The following is a 17,100-nucleotide window of genomic DNA, read 5'->3' as shown; positions in this document are numbered from 1 at the left end:
TCTATATCAAGTTTGGTATATTTTCTTGAATATCTGCATGCACTTTCTTCACGGATTCCCCCTCCCCATTATATGATGCATGAATGAGGTGCCAAAATCAGTCCCTTGAACCAATTATTTCAGGGAGTTTTCATGGAAAACTTAAGCCCGCTGCTACTTAGCACTCTGGAAAAAGGAGATAAGTGAGAATACAATAAGAAAGGACCACCAAATAAATCTCATGGAGAAGAATAAAATTATTTTCCAAAATAATAAAATTTTAAAGAATTTTATGAAGTTAATGGGCAGGAGATTTTAAATGGGAAAAAAGAAATTTATTTGTGTGTGTGTGTCTAGTTAACATGTGGAGTTTGCTGCCAGAGAATATTATAAAATCAGTGAACTTGCCAAAGTTCAATTAGACACTTGCTAGAATGAAACTAGTTAAAAGGATTGTTAATTTTAAGGATTCAAGACATCATTTGATACTTAGATGACCTCAGAAACAAATGTCTTCCCTCCTGGAGTATTATTCTGGTAAATCATTATAGTTTATCTTAAGAGCTTCAGCCATAGATTCTTATTCATCACTGTTCACTGAGAGTTCATAGTGTGTAAGGTACTACTATCAAATTTAGGGGAAACATGAACTATGTAGGAGATGAAAAAATGCTGGAGCATAAGTTCTTCTGCTAATAATTTCATGTCCCAGATACTGATGTTAACTTAGATAAGCTAAATCATGTTTATTCTGTTTCAATGTCACTTGATGAATATTCCTTTTGAACAATTGCTGTATCATTGATTTGATTTTTTGTTTATATCACCTATATAAAAATAATAAAATATAAAAGTCTTCTGTTTATAGTGATGTACTCAAATTATCAACATTTAAAGTTACCCAAATAAAGGCAAAATTAAGCATTTAATTTTCACAGGATGACTCCACTTTGATTTCCTTTTTATTTGCTAGTAGAAAGTAGTTTAGTTGGAGCAAAAATATCCTTTACAGAGTCCAAAAAAGATATTCCCCCAAGGAGTAGGTGTATTCCCTTTTCTTGATTTGCCTACAGTAATTCAGTGGCTAAAGAACTATTACACCATATATATTTTTTAGTTGACGAGATCTCATTGAGTTCCATAGCCAAACCCAGATCTCAAACGGCTGCTTTTGTTGTGTTCGTGTGTGTGTATGTGTGTGTGTGTGCCTGTTTCAAGACCAAGCAGTTTGGTTATACTGATCATATATTTGAGTAAAAATAGGTCTTTTTTAAGTCATCTCACCAGAGTCCATCAGATGTGACTTTAAGGTAATGATGCTACATAAGTTTGTGCAAACATTCCAATGAGCCACATTAGAATAGTAAACACTTAGCAATATTGCCTTTCCCCAAAACATTTCAGGGGCTCACATTTCAATTACCTTCAGATCCATGGTTCATTCCTCTAAGGTGTTCAAAAGTTGTCCCTCTTCCTCCATTAAAAATGGATTTAATTTCAGGAAACAGACAAATGTCACTCAAAGCCTAGCAGAGTGTAACTTTCAGTATTATGTTACCACTTTAGGTCAAAAACAATGTGAATACCAGCTAACAAAATGGGTTTTCTGAGATGGCACATAAATAGGTTTTAAAGGTAGGTCCTGAAATTGATTGCACAAGAGTACAAGAGCAGTACCAATAAATAAGTATATGGCTTCCTAAAGTAATCATTTAAGGAACTAAACTCATTTACAAGTATAGATGAGTTCAATGTGTTAGGGGAAGGAAAACAGTGAAATGGCCATGTGAGACTAGGTATTTATTTGGACCTTGATCAGACCTCAGTAGAAAAATAATTTGCAGGTCTTGGCCTCCAACTAAGTCAGTGTGCATTTTGTGAAGGCAGAAATATGTTGTCATCATCAAAAGGGGGAGGAAATACTATATCAAGGCCAGGGGAGGGGAACAAAGGAAATCTCCATGAGAAAGAAGGAAAAAAGTCAGGGGGGAAAATGCTGGCTTCATAAGAAGATAAGATTATCAAGGACTACAGAACCTTCCTTCACCTCCTCCATCCTGGAGTTGGACAGTCATCTGAGGGAGTGAGATGTATAAATTAGTAGGCAATGTATCACTGAAGGAAAAAAATGCTTGGAATTGCTACCCTATCATTTAAATCATATGCATAACCCTTCTCAAACTTGCACAAATTCCCTGACACGTCATCCTTTCCAAAAGCCTTTCACTCGTGCCCCACTCCTCAGGTGGTGTGGATTGCATCCTCTGCCTGCCTCAAACTCCCAGTGGTTTCCCTTTGCACTTATGGTGGGATTCGAAGTCCTTACCAAGGGCACTGGGTCTTGCATGATAAAGCGTCTGCCTGATTCTCCAGAGCAGCACTTCCTCAATCTGCCCCTTCCTTCCGTGACGAACCACCTGATTGCTCTTCCCGCCCCAGAGTCCTCCCACAGGCTCAGTGGGCTCCAGGTGTACCTCCCCAAGTAACTCACCTGACCTCACACACTCATTCGACCATTCTCCACTTAAATGCTCCCTCTTCGTATATGTTTTCTCTGAGTCTCCAGGTTAAATGTTACTGTCCTGTCATACTTCATCCTGTACTTACTGTGCTCTGATCACATCCAGTGCTTTTCTTTCATGACACCTACTAGAGTGTGTTGCCAGGCACTTGGTGTTATTGTTGAGTGGCCGTCTACATCCCCCTGGCTTTTTGTGACCAGAAGCTGTGTTGCTCACCACTCTATCACCAGTGCCAAGCACACATTGCCTGCTCACAGAAGGCATAATATAAATATTTGTTTAAAATGTAGGCTGAAGTCATTAGAAAGGATGTTGGAAAGAAGGCAGACCCTAGCTGGGCCTTAAAAGGTAAGGAGATGCTACACTCTCAGAGGCAGAGGTAGTGTTCAAATACTCAAAGACCCAAGTCCAGAAGGCCCCCAGCTGTGCCAGGAGTTAACCTGTTACTTGCTGATCCTGGAGTGATCCAGCATTCTTGGAGGATGAAGTAGGGTTGCCAGAGAAGTGGAAGGGCACCTGGGCCTTGAGGCACAGGCTGCTTACCTATAAATACAGACATATTCTGATATTTTTTAAAATGGCATAGCTGTAGAGAGACAGCCAGACTGAATCTCTGGATGTAAGTAAAAGGGAGCCAAGAAGACTGCAGCAAAGGTGGGGTTAAGATACTTGAAAACGTGTAGATGTGGCTTTGCCGTTTTCTGGCTGAGATAAGCTTCCATAACTTCATGTGTAACATGGAGATGATAGTAGTATCCACTTCTAAAGGATCAAATTAGAAAATATATGCAAAGCAGTTAGCGCAAAAAAAGTTTGGTAAATGGCCATTATTACTAATTACAAAAAGCAGTAGGGACAAAAGAACTTGGGCTTTAGCTAGTTCTGCCATTATCTGAATGACCCCGGGGAGGTCAACAACTCCGACCAAAATTTTGAGTACATAAGTACGTGAATTTTCTGGAAAATAGGTCTATATTTTCGTCAGCATCTCAAAGGAGGTAAAAAGCAAATCAAAAGCTTTACTATTTACTTGCTGTATATGGAACCAAATTGTCTCATCCTCTATTAGGATAAATTATACTCATTATCACTATTCTATTGCCCTTTATTCCAAATATCATCAAATTTATTTTTATTTCTCTCAAAAAAAGTTGTTAATTTTTAAATGCTATACTCGATATTATTTGAATAAAAATCACAATAGCCATTATTTTCAAATCTTAAAATTTTATTTCAAATACTTACACACGAAATTGCTAACAATAACCATAATATTAATTAATGGAAACAATAAAATATAAAAATAATTACTGAAACTCATATTTCATTTTCTCTGAAAATGTTTAACATGAAAATACAGGGCTTCGCCCACCATCAAATAAATCCACTGCATCTTGGTACGTGAACTTTCTTCAAAACAGAAAAAAACACAGCTCTTGGAAGCTGTTACACAAAATGCAAGATTATAAAGAAAATAAAGTGAAGTGCAGTTCTACAAAAAGAAAAATCTTACCAAAAATGGATTCTGAGGTATATTTAGGTAGATTACAGTAGTTAATGGGGAGAAAGTAAAATGGGTAACAAAGTATCTACTCTTATTTAAAATCTCTTAACATCAGAAGAATAGACCATTTGTCATACAATCACTGAAGACACCAGAAGACATCAAAAACCACTTGCATCCAAATGATGGTTTGTTCCTCCCAGCCACCACTGGTGCTTACAAATCCTGCCACCTAGCTGTGTGGAATTTGAATTCCGTTTGATATAATGTGAGATCCACACTTTCAACCAAAGCAATTTTTATCTTCATCTATCTTGTGAAAACAAATTGAGGCAAAACTAAATTTTAGCTCACTTGGAAGGAAAAGACATCTTTTCCTCCTGCTTTTGGTTCTCAGTGCATGTTTATTAACCCCAAGGCTCTCTTTGACCTCACCGACCAATCATCAATTTTCATCAGCCATTACCACTGGTCCCTGCAATGCACCTCAGTGGCTTAGCAAGAAAACTCGCAGAATCGGGTTTCACAGGAGAAAAATGAATTGCACTTCTAAAGTCCCAGTCTATACTTCAAAAAAAAAAAAAAAAAAAAAAAAAACAAGTTCATTCTGTGTGGTGAATTTCCCAGGAGTATGTGACTGCATTTGCAATGGGCATTGTTAAAAATAAAACTCAAGTATAAAACCAGGGTCTGGGATATTGCAATCTCAACAATGAGGGCAAAAAATAACCATAGGCAACATTTCTACATATTGAAATTCCTGCAGCCAGATGTTCCTGGGGTTTATCAAAATGTGATCTGATTAAAGGATTATTGGGAAGGTTGTGCTATAAATCATGCTCTTAGTCACAATAAATTCAAAATAGTTCCTACAATGCTAGAAAAGGGGAATTTAATATTGAAAAGTATTTACAGTACCACCAGTCGAGTAACAGAGTGGAAATGGGAAAAAAAAACAAAAAAACTACAAACCAGCACCAGCATGCTTCAGGGAACAGGATGATTATGTGAATTTATCTGTTTATTAGTGCAGGGACATGCTGTAAGGATTAAGTGAGATGAAGGGAAGAGGTGGCTTAGAACCTATTAGTTCCCAAAACACAAAACTAACAGTTTTCAAAAAAAGTAATATTAAAATATGTATATGTTTTGACAACTAAATTATAAATGGCTTTGATATCCTGTATATAAAAAGCAAAGAAAACTGCTGTATATTTTAATGGAAAATACCGAGTTCAATCCCTGCAAAAGCACCAAATGCATACCACTTAGGATAATGCCACTGATGCACGTTTGACAACTAAATTACAAAGCTCTTTGATATACTGTGCATGAAGAGTGGCAATTATGGCCAATAAAATCAAAGAAAGAAAAAAAACTAATTAACACTAACATATCATTATGACTCACTAGCATATAAAATCCCATGCCTGCTCTATATTGCCAGCAACTGGCAAATCCCAGATTCCTAAGGATGCAGACAATAGTTTCCAAATAACTGGAGCCACCAGAGGTCTTGGGGACTCCCTGGAGCTTTAGCATTACTTTCTTCTAGCAAAAGGTCCAAAGCACACAAACAACTTAAAAACTTACCCACTCCTGCCACCTTCAAATGTAATGCTAAAGTTATGAGCTATAATGATTAGTTCTGAATCCTAAAGAAAGTCTGATACTGCCTTATAAACAAAAATGGTGATCAATTTTTGTGGTAGAAAGAACACAGAATTTGTAGACAAAAGGCCTGGGTTCAAATTACAAATCAGGTATTTGTTGTCCCTGTAACTATTGGCAAAACATTTAAACGTCCATCAAACGGGAATAATAACAACTCCTACCCAGCAGAGTTGCCATGGGCCAAAATGAGTGTGAAAACATTCCAAAACTGACCAAAAAAAAAAAAAAAAAAACCACTGAACAAATGTTAACTCTTCTACTTATAAGAGCAGTTTCCATCTAAACTTAGCAGGTAGAAACAGTACCAAGATTACCCTGCTACAAAATTCTGAGTACGCGTTGGAAATAAACTAATTATAATAGAAAGAATAACATATTGCAGAGGGGAGGACTCTATAAAACCTGGATTTAGGTTTTATTTGGATAAAATCTCGCAGAAATTTTCAGCAAGACATGAAATCTGTTTTTAGACATTAAGCAAATCCAAATTTTTAAAAATCCTCTGTGGCTTTGAGATTGTATGGGAAAGCATTTAGAAACTCTAAATTACTTGAAATTTAAAAAATAAAAACAAAGACTCATATTCAGCTACTGATAGCTAAGTAAATACGTATTATCAGAAGATTTAATAACTTACTGTGGCTAACAGGTGTATTTTTCTAACTTCATTATTGAAAGATCTATGACAGCAGATGACCTCCTAAACTTAAAAGGTTATAATAGATACACCATTTAAACCTATAAAAGGACTAATTTTCAAAAAAAATTTGTGATGTAGGGTATTTCTGCGTAAATGTACCAAATGAGAAAATGCATTAAGAGCACTTTGTAAAGGTCATCATGCCATACAAATGTAAGATATTATTAGAAAATTCAAGAAAGCTCTTTTGAACCTTGTAGAATGAGTCAAGATATGTGAAATTTATAAAATAAAGAATTATACGAAAATGAAACAGAAAACATTATATCTCAATATAAAATATAATAAACCAAGGGGGAAAATGAAAACCACAAGATAAATTTCTTTCTTTCCTGGCTTCACTGGCTGTTCTTTGACAACCCTGGCTTTCATTTTCACAACACTCAGTCATGCACGCACATAGATTTTGTTCGTGTCTGGTCCCCTGCAGTTACTCCTGTTCTGAGTTATTGAGCTTTCAAACAACTGATTTTTTTCCTGTTGCTTTTCTGAACTCACTAAACGACTCAGGCAATCACCTTATTGGTAATCCATTCCTGACATGAGAGCATCTGTAGCCTCTCGCTCCAACCGACCGCCTCTTGGGTGGTGAAGCCCCGCACACAGTAGTGAAGGGTGCTAGGAGAAGCCTTCAATGCAACCCAGAAGAAAACTCATTTGCAAAAACCAACTCATAAGTGGCTTCTCTACTTAAAATTCCATTGAATCTTGGCTTTCAAGAGAGTCCTCTATGCCTAATGGGTCCCCGACACTTGCCTGAGAGCTCATAGTAAACCCAGAGTTTTTTAATGCATTATGAGCATTCATAAACTTCTGGAGGTATTTGGAAGTATACAACCAGTGGTGTTTCAGGACATCTTCCATTTCATAGCACTTGGACTGCCTGGCATTCATTTTCCGGAAGCGCCTGAACAGTTTGTTGCCAGACTCATTTCCCTCACTCGCCCATGCCCCAATAGAGCCATCCCTCTCGATAATTTCAGGGACATGTGCCAGAGTTTTGTGAAAATAATTGGTGATTTTGCCCTCGTATCTATACTTGAACTTGGTAGAGAGGAGCTCAGCAAAACGCTGAGAGTTGAAACTATACTGGCAGAGGGATTCTGGGCACTCTTTACCAGGGCATGATGATCGCCACACAGGTTTCATCTTCAGGTAGAGGTCCATGAGCTCCCTCAGAGCTTCATGCCTCTCCTCGGAAGGAATTAATTCGCAAACTGCATCAACAGTCTCTTTGGTCATGAGCTTTCTGGCAAAGTTGCCATTCATCCTCATGATTGGTTTTAGGTTCATCTTCTTCCGGAGATGCTTGTCCAGTGTGGCCTGCCATCTTTTCCTTTCCTCTTTGGAAGCATTAGGATTCTTATATGCCTCCCCTATCTCTAGCTGAAAAATCTTGTAGAACTCAGCTGCATTGCCAATGTCACAGTGCAGTGCATCTATGGAAGGGACCGTCTCAATGAAAGGTTTGGCTGAGACCCCTTTCACCCTGTCCCGCAGTTCTTCCACAGACTCATGGTACGGGTTGGAACGCCAGACCTCATAGCGTTCCAGGTTCTCAGCATGGCTTCTGGTTATGGAGTGGAAGACAAGGTTTTGAGAGGCTTCCAGACGGGTGGCATCACAAAGGGTACAAATGTAGACCGAGCCAGAAGCCTCGAGGCCTTCCACTTCCCGGACAAGTTTTTCATCATATCCGGTGCCCCTGAAGATGAACTTGAAAGTCCTGAGGATGCCTCCCATCTCAAGCATCAATTCACTGTCCTTCATGGCCTCCCTCTCAGCAATGAGAGGGCTCAGGATGGCAGTCAGGGTCTCGTGGTCAGACTCATCTGCCAGCATAAGACACAATGGCTTGCAGCATAGCTCAGAGTTAGGTTTGGCTTCCTCAAACACCTTCAGAGTCTGTGAGCCATGCGCAATAGTAATTTTCATGATCGTGAATGAAAAACGAACTGCCTTTTCCGGGACTACCGGCCCACTGCCGTGCTTCTCACTCACATCTCCCATCCCATCACAAGACTCCTTCACCACTACAGTGAAGGGGCCACTCAGGTAGTCATCCAGGTCTTGGGATCTCATGCCTTCCAAGATGTCTTCTTCCATGTCCATCAAAGCAGACACCAAAGCCGAATCATAGCGGAACCTCTTGGCAATGGTGTCCACTGGGTAATCATCCACGGAGGAGGATAGTCCAGACAGCCCATCAATAATGCCTACATCGGTACTGGAAGACACGTTCTTCAGAGGTGGCTGCCACTCAAAGGGGTGGTAGCCCGGCAGGAGGACCTTCTCAGCATTCCGAAGGGCATGCAAAGGCTGAAAAATCTGCCTCCCCGTGATGGCTTTCACGGTCCTGTACATCTTGTGGTACTGACTGCAGCTGAGGAAGGTGTTGACGCGGATGGCCAAGCAAACAGCTGGCTGCAGGCCAGATCCCCGTCCCTGCATGATGGCCTCCAGCTCGTCCGCTTGTCTGTGCTCATTCCTCGCCCTCAGGGCCAGCAGGAACAAGGTCAGGCACACAGACTTCACGTCTCCACCTTCTTCTTTGTCAGCAAAAGCCTTGACTTGCAGCTTGAGCTCCCTCAGCCGGTGTTTCTGAGCTCTCCGGGTCAATGAGAGAAGATGCTGACGGGGCCGGCCTCCCTTATTAATATGCACAAAAGTCTCTTTTGATTCCCTGTGACTTGAGACATGGTGATTATATTTTTCCAAACTGACCTCCTCATTGCACTCTTTTGCTGGACATCTCACCATCAGGGAATTCAAGACACTCAGAAAGGACTTCACTGGACTCTCCAGGTCAGTAGGGAAGCATGGATATTGGCAAGAGGGACAATAGCTGCCCATGACTTTGAGGCACCTGAGAATGCAGATCCTGCAAAATACATGCTTACAGCTGGTCTCCACAGGGTCAGCCAGAATGTGTTCACAAATCCGGCAGGAGATAGCTTTCACAAAGTGCTCTGGGAAGTCCACTGCAAGGAGCTTAGTACTGAGATGTATTTTACTGCAGTTGGCAATCTTCTTCATGACTTCCCTGCTACGGATCCTCACCTGAGCTCTTCTCTTGCGCTGACGGGCTTGTTTCGCTTGGTCAAGCACAGTTTTGAGTTTCTTGCTGAGCTGCACATTTGGCTGAGGACCCTTCCTCTTGAGTCCCCGACGGGCAGTGTGGCAGATGTCACAGGAGGGTGTGTGGGGGTGCCACTCCATGATTGTTTTTCTTGGGAAGTAAACCTCACTTGGGGCACTGCTAAACTTCCTGTGCATGATGCTCCAGCAGTTATGGCAGAACTCAGTGGGGTGGATCGAGTCAATATCTGCCTTCACATCAATCCGGAATACCTTGGCAATGAGGTCTGGCCAGGAAGTTGCTCTCTTTTCCTTCTTTCGTAAAAGGCCTTGGGTTTTACCATCCACAGGCCCGTGGACTGGGTATCTCCTGTTGCACTCATCAGTTTTAAAAGAATCCCCACAGATGCGGCAGAGATGTCGAATGTTGGCTTGGTGGATCGCTTTGCCTCTTGCTTTTCCATCATCGTGGGATTTCTTTGAAAACTTAGGGTGTGCTTTTGATGCTGGTTGAGTCAGGACTGGCTTCTGACCACCAGTCTTGTCCGGAACTGCTGGAGATTGCTCTAGAGAGGGTTTCCCCTCGGAGAAATCCTTCTTTTCCTTTTGAGCTTCTTCAGGTGCCTTCTCGAAGGATCTCACTCTGAATAGCTTAAATTTCCATTCTGAAAATTTAATATGTGGGTGTTGAATTTCATCTGGGGCAGAACTGAGTCCCAGGGTGGGTGGGAAGGAGACAGCCATGCTGGCTGAGGTACCTGGGGACAATGAACACAAGTCATATTAGGAAAAATATCAATATCCCACAGATGTATCTTGAAAACAACAAAAATTAATATATTCAATTATTCATCTATTCATTCATTCCAAAAGTTATTTATTAAACTTTTTATTTTAATATACTCTGTTAGGTGCTGATCTTACAGCAGAGAATAGAGTTGTTCCCTGTTCTGACAGTGCTTATGCTCATTTACACCTTTTACACATATATAAAATTTTTAAATATGTACATAAAATCTCATTCTCTTTCCACAGAAACCTGAAGGTCTTTAAGGACAGAATCTTTGAGTGACTCTTCTTTGTCTTCCTAACATTCCTAGTACACATTAGGTGCTCAATAGTTATTTGCTGAATAAATGCAAAGATAAACTGGCTACTAAAACCAAAGAAAAGTAATATTTTCCACATTGTATGAGCCTCATTGCACTAGCTGGACAATATATTTCCAGCTTTTTAAAGCAGTCTTCCAGGAGTTTGGTTGTTTATTTCTTCCAAATGGGTCATAAAGAGATGATAAAGTTACAAACCCAAAGAAACTAATTACTCACTACTTGAAAGGATGAAGTGAATTTTGAGCTTTATGAATGCAAACTAATAATAAGTATCATGGGTAGTAATTATGCTTACAATTTTAATTAGTGAATGCTGCTGTAAATTATAAAACTGTTGTCTACATTAGAAACAAAAACCACAGAACTCTAAACCTGCAACAAACCAGAGTGTGCACAGACCAAGATTCTGAAGGACTTTCAAGATGAAAAATTCAAGTGGTTTCAGATAAAACTCACACAGGTCATCCCGAAAGTCATTGCTTGTCAATGGTCCTTAGCTCTATAGTTTTTAATAAGAGGTAGGAGTAATGTTTTTCTTCTGGTAAAAAAGCATTAGCAATTACATATGCCAGGAAATCCTACTGATCTAGGTTGTAGGGGAGAGATCAGTTGTGATGCAGAAAAAAATCTGACAGCGCCATGTGAGTACTCTCTAGACCCAATGAGATCAATCTTCCCAAAATTCTTTAGTACACATAATTGGAAAAACAGCAACTGTATTTTCAACCTATCATCCCATCTACCTTTCTCTCAAATTTGCTTGGGTTGAGAACTCTTTTGACCTACCAATTATATCAAGCAACATATGTTTTTCCCTCAATTAATTAACTTACCAAATAGATGAGAACTTTTATAGTCATATAGTCATGGAGACAAATCCTCAGATGAGCACACTTCTACCAGGGGTGGGATTAGGAGGGTTGGGGGTGATGGCAGCAAGGGCTAATCCTGACTGCTGCTATCAATGTTTCTTTGCAAGTCCTCCCTTTAAACTACCAAAGTTTGTTCCATCGTAAATGCATTACGTATCAAAGATTAGTGTTTTCCATAAAAATTAAAAGCAAACTTCCAAGACTTGGTTAAAAAGGAAATCCTGCTAGAGTGTTCCCCATGTAGGACTGTATGAGAGTTAAACAATTCCAAACCATTTCAAAGGTCTCATTAACTCAACAAGTATTTCAACTGCAGCCCAACAAACATTTCCAAGTCACTTATAGTTCATTCTAGCTCAGTTCTGTTCCTTAATTCACCTGGGGCAGGTGCTAGGCCTATTCCTGTCTCTCCTGTCTCATTGCCTTGAACTCAACCCCAAATGTTTTCTCATTCCTTTCGCATTTCACTTCCCATTCTTTTCCTAAAGCACTTCCTTTCTGGAATTCCAAGATAATACTTTGAGTAGTTACCGGGAAAAAAAAAAAAATGCATGACCATCTCTGGAGCTCATCGAGTTAAATACTGGCCTCTCACATTGAGTAAATCAATCACAAGTCATGTTGCTAAGACCTCTAGAACTACCTCCCCTTCCTACACATTCCTCTCCTGACTCCTATTGGCCTAAAATATTATGCCAAAATGCACCAAAATACATTTAAATAATCCCATGGAAAGAGTACCATCACCAAGTAGTTATTAGCTATTGACATCCGAATCAAATTTATTTATTAGATTGTTTTCCAACCCAACTGCTAAAAGTTTATCCAAACTAGAAGCAAGAAAAGGATGGAAGGGGTGTATTATTCTTGCTTTTAGAGGAATATACACCAGGATGCTAATGATGGTTATCTGTGAAATCTATACATGTTTTATATTTTTTATCCTTACTTATGATTTTTACTCTTTAAAATAAACATATATTATAATACTTTTGGAAGAAGATAGAATTTTTAAGAACTAGACTTAATGAGATTTTATCTATCCAATTAGCAATGATTAAAATTATTGATATTACTCAGCATTAATGAAAGTATGAAGAGATTAAGATATCTCCATACATTCTTTGGAGGAGTATCAATTGATATAATATGTCTAGTGGAAAATTTAGCAAAGTCTTAAAAAATTAAATATATTATCTTTGGTGCAATAAATCTCCTTTTAGGAAATTATTCAATAGTTATTTTATAGAAACATTACCACAGGAATACAGTGACACTTATATGGAGACAGAGAGAGGCTTGTTAAAAAAATTATTTCTTTGAAAAATAAGAGACTATATAAATAATTACCAAAAGGGCATTCCTCATTAATTAAACCAGGGTCCAGACATAAATGGAAAGCCATACAAGAAATGAAATTTTCTATGTGCATTGATGCATATGTGCAATTTGTATATACATCCATGGTATGGAGGAGGCCCACATGGAAAAGCAGAGAACAGAACACTAGTAGCAAGTATAATAGGACCCAATTTATGCATACATGCTCCTATTGTGTATGCACGAAAGTACAGAAATTCTGAAAGAATATGCACTAAAATCTTAACAATGTTTAGTCTCCAAGAAGAGAGCCTCTTTCAGTTTTTATTTTATTCACTTTTGTATCATTTGAATTTTTCACAAAAAAAAAACATATATTTTTAAAAACTTTGTGATCAATTCATTTTGGATAAAACTGTTTTTAAAACTAGATATATATGTACTCATAGTCATTTTTTCATATCTCTTTCTAAATTCACCCAGGAAAAGTTTAAGACCCAGCTCAGCCTCAGATCTGACCACCATCCTTAGCTTATCTTTGTTTTCTGACAAACATGTAGAAAGGAGAGTAAAATATGGACCTGTGGGCAGCATGAAGTTGGGATTATGAAAGAGTTATCTTGTAGGCATTTTTGACTCTCAGAAATCTTGCACATGCTTGGTCTCCTCTCTTTAACAAAAGGTCTTAGCCGTAGACCAGTCTCAGCATCTGAAAGGCTGAGGAGCTGGTGCTGGCTCAGCCCTGTCCCCACCAGGCACTGCCATCATCTGAAATCACAGCTGCAGGGGTGCCCCGCCCCCAACAGGGCACGGATTCATTTTGACAAACTAGTCTGGGGTGGGGGGTGGGGCAGGAGCTGTCATTTCTGGTAAGAGATATCATTGGTTACTTACTTCATGAGGCTGGGCCCCAGCAGCAACTCAACATTCGCTCTTCCACCCCAGACATCCACCCTACGCACGCATAGAGACACACACACACACACACACACACACACACCACACACACCGCAGCAGTTGGCCCACAACCTTCCCTCCTCACGTCTTTCACCTGATCTGTACAGAATTTCCAAGTGAGACTATATGCCCAGGTGTGACTTCTCATTATCACACCTGTCCTACTCATTTGTCCATTCCCTCCACAAATACCATTGCCTATTATTTGCCAAACACCATGCATCAAAAAATCAACATCATCAAAAGCCTTTTTGTAAGTCTCAGGCATCCATAAAATAACCCTAAGATTCTTGCCTTTCCCCCAGACAACTTCTTGCACAAAGCACTTCAGAAAGAGAAGTGGACTCTCACAACCCCTGCTCAGGAATCCTGATGCAAGAACACAACCTCAAAGCAGGGTCTCTACCATGGCAATTCCCAAAATTAATATGAATCAGAAAGAATCACTAGGGAGCTTGTTTTAGAAATACAGATCACCAGGTCCTGGAGAGTCTGGGTGTTTGTCTGGAATAGAGTCCAGAAATTGTATATTTTAACAAACATTCTAGTGATCCTGATGTGGTGGACGTTTTGAGAAACACGGGTCTCCTACTGAATCCGATCTCGTTCAGGAAATGCCTGACTATAATACTCGGCAATACCTGGGAAAATACACATTTCCTCTCACGCTGGAATTTGTTTGTTCCTGATTATTTTTCTTGCCTGGACTAACAGTACTTCTCTCCAAGAGTCTCACACCCTTCCTTCTGCTGATTTGTTTACACATTCATTCAAAAAGCATTCTTTAAACCTTTCCTCTGCTAACAGCATTCATTTATAATAATTCAGATATTTTGCATATTTTCTATGAAACTTCGGCATCCCTAAACTTGGCCTCTTGTACCTCTTCTATTTTCATACATTAGAAAGAAAAAGAAGCTAGAAAGAAAAACCAAACTGATGTCAGCTTCCCTCACTCCATCCCCTCATCACTTGCAAGGAAAAAAAAAGCCCAAGGACTTCTAATTAGAAATGTAAAAATGTCACAAATATTTTGGCTCAAGGCATGAAAAGTATGAGTGTTACCTTGCTCAGGAGGCTGCCTGGCCACAGTGTTGGGATGTCTGCAATTCGGTTGCTATTACTCAAGACCAAGGAGAAGGCAAAGTGGGTTCTCTGCTCCCTCCTCGCTCTCTTGGCCCTCAGAGCATACAGCTGTGCTATTTATCAGCCTCCACTGTCCTTCCCAGCCTCCCCCACCCTGGAGGGCTAACCACAAATGATGGCAGCCAATAACAGGAGGCCAGGAACCCCTAGCTCCAGCTGGCACCCAGCTCTTTAGGAAGCCTGGGGGTTGGTGGGGGTTGGGGGAGGAGGCTGAGTGTAGAACCATGCACAGGTGTGTGCTGGAGCTCTGGCTGCCAGTTCACTCCCCAAGAATGGTCAGGATAGAAACGATCTTGCCAACATGAGCTCTGGCTTCTGCCAGGGTTCAGGAGCTCTGTGCCTCAGTGCCACATCTGTAAAAAGGAAACAGGAGGAATGCATACCCCAAGAAGTCAACGGTGTCATATAATGAGAGTGATTACTGAGAAACGCTTGAAACAGTGCCTGCCTCTTTGTCGAAGCTCATCGAACAGTAACAATACTCTGATTTTTTTTATTATTTTGAAATGGTATCTAGTCTCAGATCCCTTCTACCTGGTTAAATCTGGGTCAGAGAAGGTTAATGATCCTTGTAACTACTCTAAGTTTAAACATTATTAGAGTTTTAATTGCACCTCCCTGGCTACTTTAGGGGCCTGGATCCAAGAACCTCCTTTTTTTACTTTCCAATGTCTTAAAATGATAAATACAGAAAAAGAATATTTATAACCTTTCTTATATAGTGGAAAAAAAACATTACTAGAGTTTTGACCTGGATTTAAATCTCGGCTCAGGACTTTGATTCATTAAACTTTATGAGCCTCAATCTTGTCATCTACAACCTAGGATTGATGATCTTAGTCCCTCAGATCTAGACTTTTTAGTAAAAAAGAAAAAAAAATTTAAATAAGGAAAAAAAAGATTAGTTCCCACTACTGAGAGCAATTGGCTAGGCTTCTCAGTGCTTTACATGTCATTTAATTCTCACAACAACCATATGCATTTGATATTATTATCTCTAAAGAGAAGCAGCAGAGGTTCAGAGCAATGGAGTAACTTGCCTGTGGTCACACGGCCACTAAGTAGTGAAGGTGGGGTTGGATTCCAAAGCTCATGTTCTTAATCACTCCACTGTACCATAAAAGGAGAATAATGAAAGCCACTTTGTAGCATAGTTTGAGGACGACTCAAGAATGAGTAGGTGTATACCTAGCACAGTCTCTGTTTCAAATCCCCTGTATAATTCTCAGGCTAGCTTTACCCCCAGAGTCCTTCTGTATTCAGCTAATATGTGAGGGATTGCCTTGCTCATTCGATTCTCAGCAAAAACGATGAAGGAAGAAGGGGCAAGGATTTCTCTGTTCTGTGCTGCCCTCATCAGACACTTTTCTTGTATCCCCCGTTCTTTTGCACTTGGACCTGTCCAATCACACAACAGTCCCAGGGACATAGCTTCTGCTCACTAAGCTAACAACAGGGCAGAAACCATTGCAGTGATATTGGGAGAGAGGAGAAATTGGCCTTGGCTTCTGGGAGCTCCAGTGCGTTTACACTCAAGGGGGTAGAGCCTTCGCCTGAGGGTCATATTTGAGGAGACATTATGAGAAGGAGCAGGTGAGAGCTGAGAATTTCCTGAAGACAGTGTTCATGTTCAGCAGGGCCATCAGGAAGCAGGCTCTGTGGCCCTGATGCCATCCTCATACAGTGGGGCCAAGCAGAGAGGAGTCACGATGTGACTTACATGGAGGAAGGTGACCTTCCCACTCATCTTCCCACTCCTCAAAACTCTACATCTCCACTGGACTCACAGAGAGAAAAAGAAAGGGCCAGGGTCTATGCCTCACCTTGAAGGAAAGAGGAAAACAATATCTCACCAAATTAGAGCAAAGCAGCAAGTTCAAGCTTCCAAGGACCAGGTTTCAGCTGCCTAGGCTCACTGAAGAGTTACAGAGAAGCTAAGGTGACCAACCATGCCGGGTCGCCCTGCACTTTCTCAGTTTAGCACTGAAACTCCAAGGCAAACAGAGCTGGTTGGTCACTCATGGTCTCCAAACCAAAATCTCTCCAGACTCAAAAATTTGCAAGTAGAATCCTTTTCAAGTTTTCTTGGGGAAGTAAGTTCATCAAAGAGACTCATCCAAGAACGTGCACCAAGCCACTGGGGCTGGGGGCACAAGGGTCAGACCAGATAATGGAAGAGCTTTCTCATTTTTTACCCTGTTTACCATAGATTTCTGTATTGCTTAATTCTTTTTAC

General features: G+C 40.2%; 1 protein-coding gene across 1 annotated transcript; it reads right to left on the bottom strand.

Annotated features, from left to right (window-relative positions):
• Nucleotides 1-3,711: 3,711 nt before the first annotated feature.
• Nucleotides 3,712-14,895, bottom strand: RAG1 (recombination activating 1). Its single transcript, XM_069469829.1, has 2 exons — nucleotides 14,784-14,895; nucleotides 3,712-10,215 (listed from the first exon to the last, which is right to left on the bottom strand). Exon 2 carries the CDS (start codon nucleotides 10,199-10,201, stop codon nucleotides 7,070-7,072), a length of 3,132 nt encoding a protein of 1,043 aa, XP_069325930.1. The 5' UTR covers nucleotides 10,202-10,215; nucleotides 14,784-14,895; the 3' UTR covers nucleotides 3,712-7,069.
• Nucleotides 14,896-17,100: the final 2,205 nt, after the last annotated feature.

The sequence above is a fragment of the Eulemur rufifrons genome, chromosome 6, assembly GCF_041146395.1.
Source record: "Eulemur rufifrons isolate Redbay chromosome 6, OSU_ERuf_1, whole genome shotgun sequence".
NCBI classification, from domain to species: Eukaryota; Metazoa; Chordata; class Mammalia; order Primates; family Lemuridae; genus Eulemur; species Eulemur rufifrons.
Note: the sequence above shows the minus strand (reverse complement) of the source record. Positions and strands in the feature narration are given on the sequence as shown.

Bases quoted from the DNA above. Each gene is read 5' to 3' on its own strand.
- RAG1 (XM_069469829.1), bottom strand. From the start codon at position 10,201: ATGGCTGTCTCCTTCCCACCCACCCTGGGACTCAGTTCTGCCCCAGAT.